The following is a 17,169-nucleotide window of genomic DNA, read 5'->3' on the forward strand; positions in this document are numbered from 1 at the left end:
GATTTGGATTAGCTATTGAAAGTGGACGGGTGATTTGGATAGAAGACTCTTAACTCTGCATTTACGTTACAAAGAAACTATTTTGCTTCCAAATTTCAATTTTGGATGGAAGGATGTGAATTGCCGCAACTGAAGATAATAACTCATGTTGTATGGATAACAATTGAGAAGATTTAGTACTTAGTAGTAGATGAATAGTTATCTGTTTTTTTTTTTTTAGAAGGAGATGAATAGTTATCTTAATAGAGTGCATCAACATGTTTGTCCATGATTTATATTTAATTTTTTGATGAACATAATTTGTATTTAATTACTTTATAAAAAAGTAGAGAGAAATTATAAAGAAAAAAAGAATTTAAGAAAACTCTTAACTTTGCATTTACATTACAAAGAAACTATTTTGCTTCCAAAATCCAATTTTTGGATGGAAGGATGTGAATAGTCGTAACTGAAGATAATAACTCATGTTGTATGGGTAACAATTGAGAAGATTTCGTACTTAGTAGAAGATGAATAGTCATCTGTTTTTTTTTTTTTTTTAAGAAGGAGATGAATAGTTATCTTAAAAGAGTGCATCAAGTGGGTTCCAATTAGCTCAACTGGTAAAACTTCTGATGGTTATATAAGAGATCTGGAGTTCAATCTCTGCCTTCACCTGTCTTGGTGTGAGTTCGCAAAAATAATTTTTGTCAAATACACACAAAGTATGAGGTGGAGGATGAGGTAGCTCAATAGGAACGTAACAACACTAAATGTCACGCTTGATAACTCATCTTTTAGTAAATTGACCAGACTATTTCATTTATTACCCTGATAACTTGTCTTTTAAATCTATTGAAGTCATGTTTTCAAAATGAGAAAATTTAGAGACATAAATGAAACAAATAAAAATTTACCAATTTAACTATTATGAAAAGTATTATTAATTTTTTTGTGTAAAAAAACATGACTTTTTGAACTATTAAAATAAAGTAAAGTAAATTTTAATTAACTCACTTGGTAAAATCTTTTAATAATTAAATAAAAAATTTAGTGTTGAATTCCCACTAAACTAAAAAGCAATTAGTATCTAATAAGTCCCGAGGATAATTATCATAAGACCAAAATATGAGGGAAAGAGAGTTGGGACCCAGGAGAATCGTTGGAAGTAGCCCCGTAGGCCGTAGTTCAATCTTATCTAGGATAACGTTATCAACTACTAAAATCTCAGACTCTAACTGTGTCTCCGTCTCCGACTTCGAGACCCCCAAAAACAATGGCCTTTTCAGCTTCACTCTCCTCTCCACTTGGCTTCCACACCCACCACCCAAACCCACCAGCATTCTCTCCAAAAGCCCCTCCAAAGCTCACTACAACTACTACAATTAGACCCATCACCACCACCACCACCACCACATTCGCCATCCCTCCTCTTTCCTCCGCCACCTCCCCCACCTTCGACGGCACAACTCTCGCCGTCATCGGAGGCAGCTCAGTCGCGGCCCTGGCAGCCGTACTCTCCCTCACAGACCCCGAGAGACGGCGGCGCATCCAGGCAGAGGAGGTAGGCGGAGACGACAAGGAGGTGGTGAGGGAGTACTTCAACAACTCTGGGTTCCAGAGGTGGAAGAAGATTTACGGTGAGACTGACGATGTGAACAGGGTTCAGAAAGACATTAGGCTTGGCCATTCCAAAACAGTCGAGAATGCCATTACTATGTTGACTGATGACGGCTCGCTTCGTGGGGTTACTGTTTGTGACGCTGGTTGTGGAACTGGGTCTCTTTCTATTCCGCTCGCTAAGGAGGGGGCCATTGTCACTGCCACCGATATTTCTGCTGCTATGGTTGCTGAAGCTCAGAAACAGGTCAGTCAGTCAGTCAGTCAGTCACTACTGTCTGTTTAACTGTCATAACGGTTTTCCAATTTCCGTGTTCAGATTAGATAATACTGTAAATTTAAGGATAATGCTAATGCTATTACAAATTTTGCTAAAAGGGCATATGTATTAGTGACACATCAGTTTTGTAGTATGTATCCTACATGTGACTTAGTGACTGCATTGACCAATAACCCACATTGTTCAATTTAATTATCCTCGGGAAAGATAGCATCTTTTTTTTAAAAAGTTTTGTATTGGTTAATGCAACCACACAGGTGAATTTAAGGAACTGTAGTTAAGTTTTTCCCTTTGTGAACATATTTACCTGGTGCAGATTGCAAAACTAGTATGACAAGTATGTGACTTTTTAGTTTTTACTGCCAATGGACTTGGATTTCTGGTTCCCAGTGCTAGTATGCCTTAATTTAAGCCTCTTTTTGTTTTCTCTTTCCCCCTCCATTTCTTACCACGTCTAATCTGGTGAGCTATACTAATAGGATTACATACTACTCAACTTTAGTGCCCTGAGAAAGTGAATCATAATGAATTCATTATCATGTCAACTTTCTATTCTTATAGGAGCTCTACAATTTGTTCAACCCATGCAGCACTTGCAAACCTTATTTGTTTGTGTTTCAAATTTCATGCAGGCAGAGGAACAGCTTCTAGCAGGCAAGGATGACCTCTCGCCAGCACCAGTGATGCCGAAATTTGAAGTGAAGGATTTGGAGAGCTTAGATGGGAAATATCACACAGTAGTTTGCCTAGATGTTTTAATTCATTACCCACAGAGTAAGGCAGATGCAATGATTGCACACCTTGCTTCCTTGGCAGAGAATCGATTAATTCTGAGCTTTGCACCAAAAACATTTTATTATGATATATTGAAGAGAATAGGAGAGTTGTTCCCAGGGCCTTCAAAGGCAACAAGGGCATATCTCCATTCAGAGGCAGATGTGGAGAGGGCATTGCAAAAGGTAGGGTGGAAGATAAATAAGAGAGGCCTCACCACTACGCAATTTTACTTTGCAAAGCTTGTTGAGGCTGTTCCCGCATAATGATGAAGAGAGGTTAGAAATAAGTTTTGCCTTAATCTTGTTGTTCTGTTTATAAGAAGGTTAGGAAATTCCTCCAAGTTGAATGTAAAGCGTGATTTTTTCCATGTATGTTGTTCTCTGCATGTACTAATGGATTCCAAATTGTATAGCAGATGTCAATGTATAAAACATTTTATGCATTTTGACAAATTTTTGTGTTCATTGTCATTTTTTTTCCCTTTTCTGTTAAGTAATGGTAAGTAAGAGAGGAGAGGTGTCTTCCAGTTAGCTCAACTGATAAAGTTTCCTATCGTCAAATAAAAGATCTAGGGTTTGAACCCTGCTTTCGCGAAAAACTAATTAGCGTCTTAGCCTGATGATAAAGAGCAATCATCATGGAGTGGACGCTATAGGTTGAATTTCTATCCTATCTATAAAAATAAAAATAAAAAGTAGGAGTAGAGGAGAGTGAGGCCCATAGGCAAATTCCCAATTTGTGCTGTTTGTATTAACCTTCTATGAAGTTGCCCAGTAGTCCAAATACCATCAAAGCACCCAGTATATAAAGATATAAGCTTGATGCCTAATTATATGTTTGCAATACTGGTGCTTGTTTTTGTACTGGTCCATAATCCTGTTCATTTATTGCTAGGTTTTGTAGCCTTGTAGGTTAGTACCTCTCCTCCTTTAAAAGGGCAAGAAGATATCTTGGTAAACTAGATGAAATTTACCAACAGAATGATAACTAATCTTTTAATATTTTCAGAGATGTAACTCAATCCCCTTTGGTGCAATCTGGGGATAGAAGCCTGTGGAATGGTTTGAGTCAAGAAACATTGATACCAATTTGTCATGGCTCACAAGTCACTCAAGTATATTAAAATAAAATGAGTAGCTTCTTGTTGATTACTGCAATGTATTAAAAACTAAAAGCACATTAAATCTGACAACTCTAAATGCTAAGTCCTTATTCTTGACTACATTTCACAGAAATTGTAAAGGGTGTCTTATTTTCTAATGATTGCAGTTTATAACTTGTCCGCAATTCTTACAAGAGCATCAGTGACCTTGCTAAGAGCAGCAACCAAGCTGTCAGTATGCTCCTTCCTCTGGTCCCTGTCCAGTTGACAGCTTATGTTCTGAGCTTCAAGATGCGCATTTAACTTGTTGCTATTCATCTTTAAAACTTTGACTAATTGATTCCCCAAATTGGATGCATCTTCCTGTCCATCCAATGACAACCGCCTTCTCTTCCGTTCCTCTTGAGAGATAGATTCTCTCCACATACTGGCTGACCCTGGTTGTTTGCCTTTAACAGTGCCTGCAGAATAGAAACAAAACAACGTGTAACCTCTTTATGTTTTCCAGTTCTTCAGTTTGGGAGTGAAAAACAAATTATTCCATCACTAAGTTTTAGCTTTTGGACATAGAATCCGTAAGATCATGTTCCATGTGTGAAAGAAAATCTAAGGTGCATTCAAAGTGGAGAATGCATTTCATTCTTAGTCAATGAACTCTTTGTAGTAGTAGTTATAGCAATTTATTGAAGTGCCATTATACGATAACAAAAATTCAAATCTTTAAGGTGAAACGTCATCTTTATCAAAAAAGATGCTCTCCAATTGGAAATCATAGACTGATGCAGGAGCATAATGGTAACTTATGTGGCAGTCATATAGGCTACATGTGTCATTTTTTTATCAGTCTAGTTGTCTTTTATTTATCTTTATTATTCAGTCAAAATTAATCATGAGTCTTGTTGGTAGTTGTTCCAACCTAATAAATCTGATTATAGGGTGATGATGTGAAGTCAGTCTAGGGAGTTGTCATCTGTATTGGAAGTTGTCATCTTTATTATTTCGTATCTAATGTATTCACCTATAATTATCAATAAGAAATCAGAAGAAGGCAGAAAGTTTCTATTCAGAAAATTATTTGCAAGTGTCCTTGCTTTGGAGTTGAGTAATTCCTCCTAACAATCAAGTGTGTGACTTGGTTGCTTTGAGTGACATCCACGATTAGTAGAATTGAGTGACATCCACTACCTCCGGTTTAGTGGCATCCCTAAACTATTCATCCTATCATTAGGTTAAATCGTTGATTTAGCCTATCTAGCGGGTCTTGGCCAGCATCATAGACTTGGGAAACAAAGTGGCAAAAATCATGAAAATTGGATATTGATCTCACGAACCAATTGTTTAAGATTGTCTCATAATAGGTGTCCTTGTTGATAATCCAATATGCTTGACCAGGTGCAATACTGATTGGTTGAGTTTACAATGTGGAATTAAAACGTGCAAAAACAACAAAACAAACAAAATGGTTCCATTTTGGTGATCTAAATGTAATTCATTATTCTGTGTGAGTGATATGAAAAGCATTGGCAACCAGCTAGTCTGAGGAAAAAAGCAGGTCTATCGAGTGCCAACCAACTTGTCACATGTTTTGTATGGCAATTCAATAGATTGAACCATATGCAACTAATAAAAAGAGCATGATTGTATGAACATATTGGTTTTACCTTGATGAGAGAACCTCTGGCAGAAATACTGTTTCTCTGCTTATCAAAAGCAAAAACAGCATGGTAATACTATTAGGAACGTTTATGATTATTTCACAAGTGACTTAGATTTAAAAATTTAAACAGAGTGTTGACATGTTACTATATAAAATCGATTGATGTTAATCTACTTCGTAGTAGCTGGTTTAAATCAAAATAAAACACAGACAGTGATGTGAAATTAACCCATGTTAACAAACACATTGTCCTGCACTAAAAGTTTAAAACATGATGCAAAACCATAACCCCACAAATAAATATTACAAAAACCTATGACTTTCATATGTCAGGCAGAAATCATTCTGTATCTAAGCCAGAAGCTATGCTGGGTTAAAAAGTTTAATAAGAGTGGACACTTCAACATAACATTTGGTACCTGAAACAGTTTCATACTCAGGGCTACAGCCTGATTCTTCTTGCTCTGAATGTTCAAAATCTGAAAACAAACCATCTTCTGCTGTAGCATGTCGATGACTATCAAAAACTGCTACAGGCGTCTCCTCTTCATCCCCGTCCTCTTCTTCAACCTCTGCCTTCACTCCATCAGAGTCATTTTCATTTGCTCGTACTGCAACCAGTGGCAGTGGAAATGTGGCAGCAGAAAACGCCATTCCATCCAATGCATTGTAGATTTCCTTATCAAAGAAACTTGCCAGTTTCTTTTCTCTCCGTATATCATTCCTCATCATCCAAAATGATTCAGCCTCTTCCTTTATCTGTGACTCCCATCTTTTAATTTTCTTGTAATCAGTAAGAAGATTACCCCATCTTTTCCTGCACTGGACTGGTCCTCTCTTCACGCCACGCTGTTTACAATATGATGAGACTGAATCCCACTTGGGTTCTACTTGGCATGAACCAAAGGTTGACGTAGATCTACGACCCCCTCGAACCCCATCCTCAATAACCTTCTTGCCTTGTATTAGGATGAGTGTTTCATCTCTGGTCCATCGAGGATGCCTTGTTATCTTATTCCCATCGTCTGTGCTGTCAATAAGAGCTTCTTGTTTGACAAGTCCAACATGTGGACAATCAGCATTTTCATTTAAGCTGTTTGACTCTGGTGCCATCAAGAACAAATATGTTTAGGTAGCATATGATAACTTGAGAGTCGGATTAACCTGAAGGCTTTTTAGATGGAGGTTTGGTTAGATGTGAGGGTTATTTGTTTCATTTGTTTGGAAATGAGAGAAAAAGTTGGATTTATTGTGAGTGTTTTTGGTTCTAGTTGGGCATGGAATAGAACTTATTCTCTAATGTTCTTTCCAAAGGTCAGTGGGATCTCAAATCCTATGCCATCTAATGTAATTTCCCATGAAAAAATCCAAGTTCTCCCTGGAAGATTTTAAGGTGTCCCAATATGGGAGTCATTTCCAGCCTTTTTAAGTACCATATTTGCCAAATCTGTAACGTTCTTTTGGAAGGTCAATGGTTCTAATATTCAGTGCCATATATTAAGTTTCTACCATAATTGGGAAACCACCCTCCTTAAAAGTTATTGAGCTTCCAAACATTGGCATCAGTGCATCACTCTTTTCTTGTTTAGGCAGAAAATCTGGCAGACATGCTCACCCCTTCTTAGGCAGTGTGACTCAGGTAACTTTCCCTCAACCATATCTAAAGTTACCTGATTCTGTCTTAAAGGTGGGTTGAGATATGGTTGAGAGTAAGTTTTTAAGTATCAAAAGATTCAAAACTAACATAAAGTTTATCTCAAAAATAAAATTATCAGAAAGTATCTCATGAATTGGATATATGTATCATTTTTTTTATAACATATGGTAACTATACGGCTATGAAGTCCACACACTATTAGAGAAATGATGCATATATCTAATGAATTAAATAATTTATATCTTCTAAGATTGAGACCTCATCCTAATTTCAAAAATAATACTTAACCTTCTTTTTAAAAAAATATTGATATTTTTAACATAATTTTATTGATTTTTCTTATCATATAAGAATAACCTAGTTTCCTTTTTTTTCAAAATAAAAGTATATAACCTCTTTTTTTTCGTTTAAAAAAAAGGCATATAACCTAGTTAGAAAATATTATTTGAAACTATTTTGAATGATATTTAGGTTGAAAAATATGTTTTTTTGACTTAATTTGTAGTAGCACGTAAATGGTCATATATGTTTTTAAAAAAAATCAAAGATCAGGGCATTATTTATGAATATAGGAGATAGTTTCTAATAATTCACCAAATCTCAAGAGATATTAGAGTAATACACTAAAAGATATAATCAATCTTATAAGATATAATAAATTAATTACCATATTTATATGCAAATATCAAGGGACAATAGCTGTTAAATCTATAATTTAATTTTTCAAATACAATAGCTGTCAAATATGATTTATATATATATATATATATATATATATATATATTCTAGACCATACTCATGTATGGTGTGTGTGTGTGTGTATATATATACTGGTTGAGAAAATCAAGTGTTTATCTTTGATTACATGGTAACTGGCTAAATTTAATATAGTAGGTTGTCGAATGGCTTCTGTATTTTTATTGTAACTATGTATTTACTATTTACCATTTACCATTTTTTGTTTAGCCCAAAAAGATATATACAAAACAAAAAACCTATGTATTAGAATCTTTTATAACAACAACGCTTTTTGTTGACTCATTCCTTTTTTTGTTGGCTCATTCCTTGTAAACAAATGGTGCCCGAAAATTGTAAATTTGTAATACATAGTTTTTTTTTTTTTATAAACTACTGTAATACATAGTTAGAAACTTGGAATATGTTAGCTTACCATGTCATGAATTATATTTTTTTCCTCTTAGTTCGTTAATAAAGCTTCTGTTCACCAAAAAAGAATTATATCAGAAGACTTTGATGTAGCAAGGTTTAGATGATGGGTTACTACTTGATAGATTGGATTCATTATTGTTATCCGATTAGATGTTTAACATTAACGGATACTGTTTTTTTTATATGGTCACATTTTGATAACTGATAAGGGTATCCTAAAAAAATGCAAACGGTAGCATGCCAAGGAATACTAACAAGTTCTCCAACTTTAATATTAAAAGAGTAATGTTACCGTCACAAACTATTTTATAACATTTTTACAAACGGTTAATGTGTCCAACTTTTTATTGATTTTCATCTAAGAGACTAGAACTTTCATTAACATCACTTTTTCATTTACCAATAACTATTGGCAACTCCAGGATTTTTTTTAAGGGGGTCAATGAGAAAATAAATCTTAGATAAAAAATAAATCGTGTGATCTACGATGTTTCTTTATTACAAATTGGTACATAGTATTAGCAAGAAAATAAAATATAAACTATTAATTCATTTGACATATAGTTCATAATACAATGAACATACTAATTATTAATGCTAAGATGAAATCTTAGAAATCATCCATTGTTTTCAAATACAATAAACATATTAATTATTATCGCTAAGTAAACTTTAATTATTATTGCTCAAAATTATTTTTCAATTAATTTTTTTTTTTTGGGTAAAGTTATTAGTTTAGTTTGTTTTAACTCTTTACAATTTTTGTATTTAACCATTCATCTCAACTTTGGGCATATTATTGAAGATGCCATCAACTTGACTTCACTCCTCTGTTACTGCTCCTTTTCACATGTACAACGGAAAGGCAATACCGTGGCTGACAAGTTAGCTAAATTAGCTAAGTTCTGTTTTGTACCCAAAATTCGGAAGGAGGGCAACCCTAATGATGTCAACTCTCTTGTATTACTTGATAGCAGCTTTGCTTTGGCTTGAATAAAATGGTTGACTGGTTTCTCAAAAAAAAAAACTTTGACAACTATTGTTCTTTGTAATTGTGTTAAGTGTGTTTGGCTTTTGATTATAAATCAATTTATTACTTCATCTTTTTTCCTACTATTTGCAAGTCTCATGTGAGTTCCTTACTTATTTTATATTTTTAGTAAAAAATTAGATAAATTATTCCCAAATAGATACTACGAAAATTTTTGTTGTGTTAACATTTGTTTTTGTCTTCTCTCAATCACTCTTGGCCTGTCCCACACGCCCGGTCCTCACTCAACAAATAACAAATTATCTTTTTTTAAAAAAAACAAAAAACAAATTAAAAGCACCTCAGATTCAACAACTAATTGTTATTTTCAATGTTTTAGATTAAATTGGCTTGTTATTGGGCTTTTTTTTTTGTCTAAAAAATGCCAAGCTATTGGTAAGGGGGTTATATTTAAGGTTATTTTAGTTGTGCTTAGGAAAAAAAAAAAATAGGATCAAAGTGTTCAAATTTTTATTGTAGAGGGTCAAAACAAATAAAAATATTATATTATATATATATATATTTATATATATTTGGCCAAGTCAAAAGGTTCTTTGAACCTCTGGGCTATGGCTAGTGCCCATGCCAATAACCACTCACCACATCAACAGTTTGTAAAAATTTTTGTAAAAAAATTTGTACCTCTACTGTTATTCATATCAAAATCAATAACAGGCTTTAACTAAATGTCTAATCACAGAAAAGGTTCACAAAAAGTAATTTTATATAATAAGTATTAATAAATTAAATCATTTCTTTTTAAAAAAATGAACATAATACAATCTAAATGTGTTTAATTTTGAATTATTTAAACAAATATAATTATTTTTTGATAAACTTGACAGTGCAATGAGAGATAGAGGATTTGAATCGTGGACTTCTCCATTAAAAATATTAGAAAATATCAGTTAAATTACAAAATTCTTAACAATTGAATAGAATTCTTAGACATTAAATGATTTATATAAACTATAAAGAAACTATTGGCATACTATCAAGCCCGGGGCTTTAGTTGGATTTAGAGAGAGAAAAAAATTGATTTCAGAAAATAAAAAGCTAATATGATACCACATCAAAAAGATTTAAGAAAATCTAATATTAATTAACACAATTACTAAAACCTCTTATATGAGGTGCATAGGATTGAATTATGCCTATGCCAAATAAAAATTTATTAGTCTTTTGACCCAATAATAAAGATAAGATAAGAGTAGTCAAATCCATCTCTAAAATAAATAAATAAAAATTGATGTTTCTCACTTAATTGGGCCTCTCAAAAAACACAAAAAGAAGCGGGCTTTGGGCCGTGATGGAAAAGAGAACGGTGCGGTGCGTTTTAAAGCTGAAAGCGCGCGCATTTTCTGAGTAAAGCCCTAAGCCCCAAAAACAGCAAAAATGGAGAAGGCAATGGACGTGGAAATGGAAAGAGAAGGAGGAGGAGAAGAAGAAGAAGAAGAAACAGAGTCAGTAAGCGATGTGTTGAGAGATCGATTTCGCCTCTCCACCATTTCTATTGCTGAAGCCGAAGGTACCTTCTTTCATATTTTCTTTTCTTTTTTTTCTGTTTGGAAACTGAAATTAAAAAAAAATGTTTCGTTTTGTTGTTTTTCAGCGAAAAGAAATGGAATGGAAATATCCGAACCCATTGTCGCTTGCATTTCCGATTTGGCCTTCAAATATGCAGGTTCATTTATAATCCATTTTATTCTCGCTCTTATGTAATTATTGCTATTTACTGTTTACAATAAAGAAATTTTGGATTTTGGGTGTTTTGGGTGTGGTATGAATCTATTGGAAGATTAATTGATTGACTTGTGAAAGGTAAAAACTTAGGTACAGTTACTTAGATACGCTTAAGTTTTCCTAATTAAATTCAATCACGTGATCTTGCAAGTTGTGTTCTAGAAAGTATGGACACTTCATTTAGGGTGTCGTACCAGCCATACTTGTGTTACTGTGTCATACCCATTTCTATATCCGTACCCGTGGCTGTGTCCGGGCATTCTAGGTTGTAACTATACGCAAACAAGTGTGTTGCCAACAAGCCACATGGTTTTGCTTCATTGGCCAATTAGTTATTATGGTTGTATTTAATTAGGAACTGTAGCTAAGTTCTGTACATTGCAAAATTGTAGATCAACTCAGAACCAGTCCTCTTTGGAATGCTAGGTAGTTGCTTGTTGGGCTATGATTTTTCCTTCGTAAGCGTGTATGGGGTCGAAATGCTAGTTTCATTTGGTTTGCTGATGATTACAATTGTGTCATTAAGCATCTGTGTACTTGATATTTGTTGGAGTTATATGGAATGGATTAGGCAATTTTATGTGGTTATTGAATTTTGTCCTACAGCTGTATCAATCTTAAGTACTGAGTCAAGGGTGCTAGCTTACAAAGTGACATTAGCAGAATTTGTTACAAAAAGATATAGTGAAATGGACCTCAGAATTTGCTTTTTCAACTCTTGAGGTAGTGAGCAAAAGTCAATTTTTTCGACTAGTAATTAATAAGTTTCTTTTTTCTGCATAGCAGAGCAGCTGGCAAAGGACCTTGAGCTATTTGCACAGCATGCCAGTCGCAAAATTGTAAAGATGGAAGATGTCGTACTTTCTGGTGAGTTTTCCAAGTATTGTTGATCAGTTTCTTTTATAGGTTAACGACTATCTATATAACCTCTCTATTTACCTGTACTTGGTTATAAATGCCTTTGTAATTTGCCACAAATGATCCCCTCCCCCTTCTCTTTTTATTAATATGTTACATACCTTCATATGGAGAATGTGTCTCATGCTCATGCATTCTACCACTCACAATGTGTAGGTCCCACATTATTGTTGGGTCCAGACACTGCGAGAGGGAGGATGCATGTATCAGTTGTGTCATGTGGACCTTAAGGTACTGTTTGAGCTAAAGGCCAAAAGGTTTTTTGCTTTTTGTATTAACCAAGCTCTTTTTTCTTTATTGGTGGGGTGCGGAAGGGAAAGAAGGGGAAAGAGAGAGGGAAACAGAGAGATCACGTTTTTGTTTCCTTTGAATGTGCTATTAATTTCTCTATTTGGTTTCAGCACACAGAAACGAACATCTAGCTGCCTCTTTGAGGTCCTTATGCGATGATCTGAAAGCTAAAGAACCCCAATCCGAGAGGAAGCGGAAGAAGACGCCAAGAAAGGAGAACAAAGCAACTACAAGTGTAGTGCATATTCCTGATAACTAAAGCACTCCTCAATATTGGATCCGAGCCTTTACCTAGATGTTGCAAACACCTCCCTTTTGTAAGAATGACCAAGTTTCTGCATCATGTAATTTGCTGATCACTGATCAGTTTCTGATTAAATGCATATGATATGATACCTTAGCTTGAAGTTGAAAGGCAATTAGTTTAAAACTAATAATACTATGACCATTCCGTGTAGAATGCAGCTTGATATATTAATCAGACTATCCATTGCAGTAGGCACACATGGTGTGGTTGGTGAAAGTTGCACTGGACCTACACCAATATTAAAAAAACTGATGGGAAATCTAATAGGCTTTTCGGTAACTGGTACATCAAATGACTACGTTTTTTTTGTTCAGGTTCTGTAGTTGATAGAAGACAGTTCTAAAAATTGATGATGTGGGGTAACCACCTAGGAGTAGGACCAATGGAAAGTGATGGGCCAGTACAATAATAGTTCTACTATCTTTTTGGACCCATATGAATCTGGCCCAATGTTGTATTTTATTTGACTGTTTCCAAACACTTTTATGAGGTTTTTTTTTTTTTCACTTGCCCAGTTACGACCTTGGTTGCCCGATTAAATGGCTCACACCTACATGGTGAGCTTTTTGTCTTCCTACATAATAATGATATAAAATTCTTGACACTTATTGATGTATAAATTAATATGATTAAAAATAGATATGTTAATCATATGAATGAGATGGCTGGACCCCAAATATTGACTTGGTTCCAGACACTGGATGTATAACCAAACCAGTTGTACTCTTTTATTAGAGAGAGAGAGAGAGAGAGAGAGAGACGGAGACAGAGAGACCAGTTGTAAAGTAGTGGTTTCACATTTGCTATTAAATCGTCACTTTTCCATAAATGTCTCATTATTTTGGAGAGCTTTTCACCATCATTAAAGTTGCAACTGTATATGATTATGGGGTATGTGAGAGAGAGATAGAACACAGTTTTTAACTTGGGGACGGAAGGTGTGGGAGAAAATTGGCAACAGCTGCAACTGAGTTTGACAATTTTAGCCATTCATTTATTGATTTTTTATTCACTGTATTAAAAACCATTAGCTGGTATTTTTTAATTCACATGGTATCGCGAAAGGATATTCTTAATTGTATAAATCATAAAGAAATGAGTGCCAGTGGATAGGGTTGAATGTAGTACATTGTTTGGGTAATGAAATTGGTCTGAAATATTTGAAAAAGGATTTGATTAAATTCTATTGGTTGTTAGAACATGGTTCAGGCTGGCTACTAATAAAATACTAGTGTATATCTTCTCCTTGCTGGTTACTACTAATAAAAATGAAAAAAGTCCGGCGTCACGAATTATGACACAATTTGTGTTACAACTCGCCTATATAGCAACTTCTTCTACTACAAATTGTTATATAAGCGAGTTATGACATAAGTTGTGTATAATAAAAAGATGATAGTGAGTTCATACAGGAACACTCTTCTACAACACAAACAGTGCCACAACTTGTGGCACTACAAATGCTCATAAAAATGGTTATTAAAATAAAAACAAAAAAGAGGGCTCAGGTGCAAAGTATAATATATAGATTATAGAGCAACAGGTAATGTTGCTTAATAAAAACTCACGGTTACATGTTAACCACAACCTGAGGCGAAAATGGTTAAGTTAAACTTAAGACTGACATGAATGGGTCCCATTCCCATCTGATTAAAACTTAAAAGTCTGTGAGGCATTGACATCAGCTTAATAGCCTTCTTATCTTACTGACCAACCCCAATGTCTTGATCGGATCATCACAATTACGTCCAAACTCAATTATTATTATTAAGGGTTGTAAATATTGGTGATGTTGGGGTTTTTTTTTTTTGAATGAAAAAATAGTCTTTTTGGCGTAAACCCATCAACTCTAAGTTACATTACAACAATAAATAATACTATATATACTATTGAGACTTTATTGAAACTATCGCTCAAACTGTTCATCAAATAATGCAATTCAAAAACTCTTAGCATCAAATAACTCACCACCGCACTGGTGATATTTTGGTTTTGCTGTTGCTTTTTCAGCCCATTAATTATAATAATAATAAAGTTTGTTGTAAATATTATGGGAAAGGGCGGGAAGAGTTTCAATTTTGTGTTGGGGTTGGGTCCGTATGTGTAGGTGTAAATGTTTGGGTTAAAACTTAAAACTTACAAAAGTTAAAAAAGTGAAGATAGAGAGAGAATATGTTGAAAATTTGAAACACATTGAGAGTGACATCATATGATACGTAAGCTGGTTGTCGTTGGTTGGATTTGGTGAGGGGATGATGAAACTCAGTTTGTAAAACTAAACCATTGACAGTGTCTGTGTGTCATATGCCAGAAAGTTAAACTTAAAGGGCAGACCCAGTCAGTCTCTTGTCTTGTCCTTACTCCTTACTTAGGTTCGGATCAGTACCACCCACTACACAGTACACACTATGACACTACAGAGTTCAGTTTCCGTAGCCTCTTCAAGTTCCTAAAAATATTACTACAGTGGGTGATTATGTTTGCATCTCTCTTTTATTTATTAGATTTTTTTATTTAATATAAAAATTTTATTCTAAACAAATCCAAAAAAAAAAATTTTTATTCTAAACTAATTTAAGTAGGTATATGTGTAAAGCTTTTTTGTAAGAGATTTCTAGTAATGTTATTTAAGTATTATAGAAATACATGTAAGTGAAAAAATATTGTAAAAATACGTGTTGTGGTATTTAAACAACAATACTTAACGGGCTTTAAATTTTTTTTCTGAAAACTTGAATTTTAATCCTTACCTTCCGCTTCACAAGAATTTGTACCTATGAAATAACGATCATAATATCATTAGATTTTAATACAGTTAGTTTTTCTTTTTCTTTTTCCTTTGAAGGGTGCCACAAGCTTGTGTTTATTATTATCATTTTTTTCAGAATTAATTTATTACGGTATAGTGGAATAAAGATTCTTTTGTCAAATAAATTTAAAAAATGATATTTTTTTTGTTTAAAAGATAAAGAATAAATAGAAGATATAAAGTTTCAACTATCAAGCTTCAGTATCTTTAATTATTTTATAGGTGGGAATTTATATTTTACCCATCAACATGATAATAAGATAAATTTTTTGTCTTTTTCTATTTTTATATACTATTTATTTTTATTACATGATATTCTTATATAAGAGCATTAAATAAGATTTTATCAACTATTCAAAGTACCAGTTTTTGAGATTGAGATTGTATCAAAGAAAGTTTGTCTTTTTTCTTCTTTTTTTTTGGAGAAGAACTTTTTAAAGACAATAAGGGTAGAGATTTAATAAAATAAAAAAAATTACACCTATCATGATAAGTTATTAGTGGTAAATAAAAAAAAAATGATATAGTGATTGTATCATATGAAAACTAATAAAAATTTGTCAACTCAAATATTGTGAAAATTATTCTAAAAATAAATAAATAAATTGTGTGGCATTAATTTAAAAAAAAAAAATCAAATGCCTGATACATGATAGAAATATTTTTAAAATAAATCAAATGCGCAAAATATGATAAAAAATAACTTTTAACAAAAAAATACTCAAGTTATTAATGTTTCTGTGCTCCTTTTTTGTAGAATTAATTGTCATTAATTTATTGGATTTAAAATTTTAAGTGGGTAAAAGCATGACAGTATCTAAAGGAGTAATTTAATAAAAATTGTATATAAGCTGTACAAGTTGAATAAATAGTATAATTCTAATCTTCCATATATCCAAACAAACATGAATAATTTTACTTTTAACCACTCATAAACAAATGAGATTTGAATCCATTCCTATCATGTAATGATATAAAATTTTACTAATTAAATTAATTAAAATTAAAGTGATAGGTTGAAATATAAATAATCTTGTAACAAAATATAAGACAATAAAACACAATTAAGCCATCTAGAACCCACAAAATAGTAAAAGCTCAATAACATACATTTGAAAAAGAAAATAGTAATACATTTACCAGCTGTGTGGATGTGTTTTTTTTTTTTAATGTATCGCCAAGACAGAGAGTTGATTCTCTTTTTGAGTTTTTACCTCTTCAACGAAACTTTTATTCAGTTTCTTAGCCTCAAAAATATTTCTCACAAAGTATGATTATGATACTTGAATTCTTGTCCTGTATTGTGTATATCACGGGTCCCACCGACGACAGGGAATTGATCAACAGTCACATGGTCTTGTACACGACTCTACAGTATTGGTTGTGGATTTTGGGGTTGGCCACGTTTGGGATAAGAGAAAGAGATGTTTTCAGTCTGAGGAGTCGCCTGTCCAGGTTGGTGACATAACTGCTTCATAGGTATTGAGCCTGATCAACCAGCAACTTCTTCAGTATCAGATCCATTCCTTGCCTTATGGGACTTCGGGTTGATGTCTACCCGTAACAAATTAATTGTTCTAACTAAAAATTAAGTTCCAAAAGTTTAAAAGTTTGATCTCGGTTTGAGCTTAACTTGACAAACTATTCAAGTGAAGCCAAACAAAATATTAAGCTCATGAACTTAAGCCCATTTAGTTTAAATGAGTGGTTGTATCTCCAATTATGGATAAAATTTAACTATAAAATTGGTTGTAACTTAAAATTACAATCTTATTCAATATTTTTTTATTGAAGGTGAATTTTGACAAATCCGTTATTGGATTACATTT

General features: G+C 33.4%; 3 protein-coding genes across 6 annotated transcripts; 2 read left to right on the forward strand and 1 right to left on the reverse strand.

The window, feature by feature from the left end:
• Positions 1–1,091: 1,091 nt before the first annotated feature.
• On the forward strand, positions 1,092–3,120 carry LOC142630208 (magnesium protoporphyrin IX methyltransferase, chloroplastic). The gene is made up of 2 exons (XM_075804175.1): positions 1,092–1,846; positions 2,512–3,120. Exons 1-2 carry the CDS (start codon positions 1,256–1,258, stop codon positions 2,917–2,919), a joined length of 999 nt encoding a protein of 332 aa, XP_075660290.1. The 5' UTR covers positions 1,092–1,255; the 3' UTR covers positions 2,920–3,120.
• A 679-nt stretch (positions 3,121–3,799) lies between these two features.
• LOC142630371 (trihelix transcription factor ASR3-like) lies at positions 3,800–6,528 on the reverse strand. Its single transcript, XM_075804361.1, has 2 exons — positions 5,835–6,528; positions 3,800–4,219 (listed from the first exon to the last, which is right to left on the reverse strand). The coding sequence occupies exons 1-2, from the start codon at positions 6,526–6,528 to the stop codon at positions 3,927–3,929; spliced, it is 987 nt and encodes a 328-aa protein (XP_075660476.1). The 3' UTR covers positions 3,800–3,926.
• A 4,107-nt stretch (positions 6,529–10,635) lies between these two features.
• Positions 10,636–12,810, forward strand: LOC142631987 (protein MHF1 homolog). Of its 4 annotated transcripts, none has more exons than XM_075806398.1 (5): positions 10,646–10,800; positions 10,885–10,956; positions 11,799–11,882; positions 12,090–12,164; positions 12,335–12,472. In XM_075806398.1, exons 1-4 carry the CDS (start codon positions 10,668–10,670, stop codon positions 12,161–12,163), a joined length of 363 nt encoding a protein of 120 aa, XP_075662513.1. In that variant the 5' UTR covers positions 10,646–10,667; the 3' UTR covers position 12,164; positions 12,335–12,472. The 4 variants fall into 4 exon arrangements, with proteins under 4 accessions (XP_075662511.1, XP_075662513.1, XP_075662514.1 ...); XM_075806399.1 differs by having other exon boundaries at positions 11,802–11,882; XM_075806396.1 differs by lacking the exon at positions 12,090–12,164 and having other exon boundaries at positions 10,636–10,800; positions 12,335–12,810.
• The last annotated feature ends 4,359 nt before the right edge of the window (positions 12,811–17,169 follow it).

Source organism: Castanea sativa, chromosome 4, assembly GCF_040712315.1.
Source record: "Castanea sativa cultivar Marrone di Chiusa Pesio chromosome 4, ASM4071231v1".
NCBI classification, from domain to species: domain Eukaryota; kingdom Viridiplantae; phylum Streptophyta; class Magnoliopsida; order Fagales; family Fagaceae; genus Castanea; species Castanea sativa.